The sequence below is a fragment of the Argiope bruennichi genome, chromosome 3, assembly GCF_947563725.1.
Source record: "Argiope bruennichi chromosome 3, qqArgBrue1.1, whole genome shotgun sequence".
Lineage (NCBI taxonomy): Eukaryota > Metazoa > Arthropoda > Arachnida > Araneae > Araneidae > Argiope > Argiope bruennichi.
The window spans coordinates 58,036,917-58,040,232 of record NC_079153.1 but is presented as its reverse complement, the minus strand read 5'-3'; the positions used below and the strand labels follow the sequence as shown (position 1 = coordinate 58,040,232).

The 3,316-nt window shown below is 30.6% G+C and overlaps 1 protein-coding gene across 1 annotated transcript; it reads left to right on the top strand.

Moving 5' to 3' along the window:
* The first annotated feature begins 1,027 nt into the window (after positions 1-1,027).
* LOC129962851 (uncharacterized) lies at positions 1,028-1,462 on the top strand. The gene has a single exon (XM_056076850.1). It carries the CDS (start codon positions 1,028-1,030, stop codon positions 1,460-1,462), a length of 435 nt encoding a protein of 144 aa, XP_055932825.1.
* Positions 1,463-3,316: the final 1,854 nt, after the last annotated feature.

Here is a 3,316-nt window from a genome sequence, read left to right as displayed (position 1 = left end):
TATCCTTGTGTTTATTTTGCTTTTGCTTTTAAAATTATTTGTTCCTTACTGGTTAAATTGATTTTGCTATTTTGCTAAACCTGCAAGATGGTCTTTAAGTTAAGGAAGGGTGGAATTTTGAAATCGCAGGCACGTAAAATTGTATATAATATTGCGGAATTTTGTTCCAATGAAGCTTCATCGAAATCTGCGTTAATTTCACTCCCACAAGCTCTGAAAAGGGCTTCTCAAGCAACTGGAATTTCTGAAGCTACAATAAAAAAAATAAGAAAGGAAGTTTCATCATCGGGCTCATCGACAGTTTTAAAATCACCCGGTAAATACCGTAAAAGACCTAGTAAGCGAAACTGTGAAATAGACAACTTTGACAAGTGTGTTATACGGCAAACAATTCAAGACTTTTACATAAAAGAAAGGAAAGTACCATCCCTCAGAAAATTACTACCCGTGTTGAAAGAAAAAATTGGATTTTCGTGGCAAAAAGACACATTGTGCAAAGTCTTACATTCAATGAATTTCCGATGGAAGAAGTGCGTGAATAATAGAAAAGTACTCATGGAAAGACCAAATATTGTTTTTTGGAGACACAGATATTTGAGAGAAATGAGATGTCACAGGAAAGCTGGACGACCGATTGTCTATATTGATGAAACTTGGGTAGACAGCAATTTGACATTTAAGAAATGCTGGCAAGATGATACAGTTTTGGGAGCTATAGCAAATGTTAATTCGAAAAATAGACTTATAGTTGTTCATACTGGGTCATCAACGGGTTTCCTTATGGGTGCTTTACTAGTATATAAAGCATCAACAAAAAGCGGCGACTATCACGGGCAAATGAACTATGAAAACTTTAAAAAATGGGTGTTGGAAAAACTTCTTCCAAATTTGCAACCAAACAGTGTCGCATGCATGGATAATGCATCGTATCATACAACTGTCGAAAACCCCACTCCAACGAAGTATTCTACAAAAAAAGTTATGATAGACTGGTTGAAAAACAACGGAATTACCCTGCGATCAAAAAATGCGAAAAGCGGAACTGTTCTCTCTTATAGACAGTAATCGTCCAAAGAAAATTGTCTATAAAATTGATAATTTAATAGAGAAAGAAGGACATGAAGTTATCCGACTACCCCTTTATCATTGCGATTTGAACGCAATCGAATTTGTGTGGTCCTCTGTAAAAAGAATAATAAAGGAACGAAATGTTACTGGCGATTTAAGTTTGAACAATCTGAAATCTCTTCTTCAAACAGCTATCACTGAAGTTACTTCGGCAGAATGGGCAGCGCATTGCAAAAACGTAGAAAAGCTTGAAAATAATTATTGGGAGAAAGATGGACTGTTAGAAGATTTAGTGGACGAACTGTCATTTCAAATTGATACCAATGATGATTCTGATTCAGAAGAAACCAAAACTTGTGAGAGTGATTTAGAGGATTTTGAAATGCTTGAATGAACATTATTTTCGAAAGATAGACGGTATTTTATTTTATTTTATTTTTAAAACTGTTTTGCCTTAAAAATTGTTGGAAAATACATGCTGAAAGTTTAATAATCAACGAAGTTCTGTCATTTTATTAATAATCTAAAGTCCTTGATAATTATTAATAGTTATGAAAATATTAAACAATTATTAAAAAGTTAAATAATTACTTTTTTATTGTAATAATTTTCATCTTTACTGCATATTCATTAATATTTCATTTTTATGTCTAAAAGTTTAAATATTATTATATAATTAATATATTAAACATTTTTTTTTTCATTCTTTATAAATCAATTAAAAAAAATCGCCAATACGTCATCAAGGCGATCAGTAAGCCAAAATGGATGCCTTTCTTTTTAAATCCCCCATTGAAAATAGAGCAGGTCTTGTTTCCACGGCAACAGACTATCGTAGACATATTGGCGGGAGCTATTCTTGAGGTAGACAAACAGTACCTTCATTTCAATCCACTGAGTAGTTACTAGACACTTAAATTATTCCAGAAATATTTGTATTGAAATAAAATCAAGTAGCTGCATAAAAAAGTCAGGAATTCTAGATTTAATTTGAAGCATTTCTGAAATATAATCTAAATTAGCTGCTAGTAAAACTTGTATTTAATAACGAATTCTGATCATTCAGAATGCCAGATATATTGTTTTAAGTTTTTTCAAAAAGTTTTTTGTTAATTACTTTTCAGCGTAATATTATCGCAATGTAATCTTATGTATCGAATTCTAAGTAAACTATATCTAATCTTACTTTTAAAAAATTAATTGTCTTAAATCTGGTGATTACCTACGTATTAGTAAATTTTTCTGCAGAAAAATAATTTTTTGTTATAATTCAGGTATTTATTGTCTGCAAAATTAAGCATAGTTTTCAAAAATACTGCCTGCAATAAGTAACTGAAATTCTCAACAACAACAAAAAAAAAAAAAAAAAAAGAATTACTATAAATTATAAGAATGGACAATAGAATAAGAAAACGTTACTAGTAATTATATTAAAAACCGTTGGAACTATGTTAGGAATAAAAATTATATTCGATTTCTGTGAGCACAATATATTAGCATTAATACATTCAAAGATATTTTAATCTGCAAAACAGCAGATGATTGTTATCTGTGTGATGCACAATGAATTGGGAATATTTTTAAAAAGGAAATATAAACAATTAGGATCTTTATGCATGATATATAAATCGTCACATTTTATAAAAATTGCAGAGTTAGAAGAATAACAAAATAAAATTAACAATGATATGTTCAAGCTTTATAAGAATTAAATTTACAGCTTCAGTAATGCTTCAGAAATTTATTTAATTACAAATATGATTGAAAATTTGAATATTTTGTTTAATGTGCTAAACAAAAATACAGAAGTCATCCTATTTACAATTTATTTAATGTCATAATATTTTATTCAAAACTTTCTCCTAAAAAGATAGTAAACTAATATCTCAGAAAAAAATAAAACTGTGATAAAAAGCTTTTTCTAGAGTGAAGACGTGGTAAAACCTCAAAAAAAGGCAACCTGGTTACAACGGAGAGAACAGATGACCAATTACCACTATGGGTGGTCGAAATCGGAAAGGCAATTTCCAAAAATTGTCTTTAAAAGAAAGGGAAACCATCTTCGAGCTTTTCTCCATGAAAGCGAAATTCAAAGTAAATTTTCTGAGTTCGGGCTGCCGAAGCATAAAGGCTAAGTTGAAGAAAACGAATTGAAAAAGCACACATTCTGAATAAAAATGAGGCGTTTTAATTGCATTGGCGGAAAAAGACTGAGTCAGACCTTTCGGATAGGCTGGCACTAGCTCCC

Bases quoted from the DNA above. Each gene is read 5' to 3' on its own strand.
- LOC129962851 (XM_056076850.1), top strand. From the start codon at position 1,028: ATGCGAAAAGCGGAACTGTTCTCTCTTATAGACAGTAATCGTCCAAAG.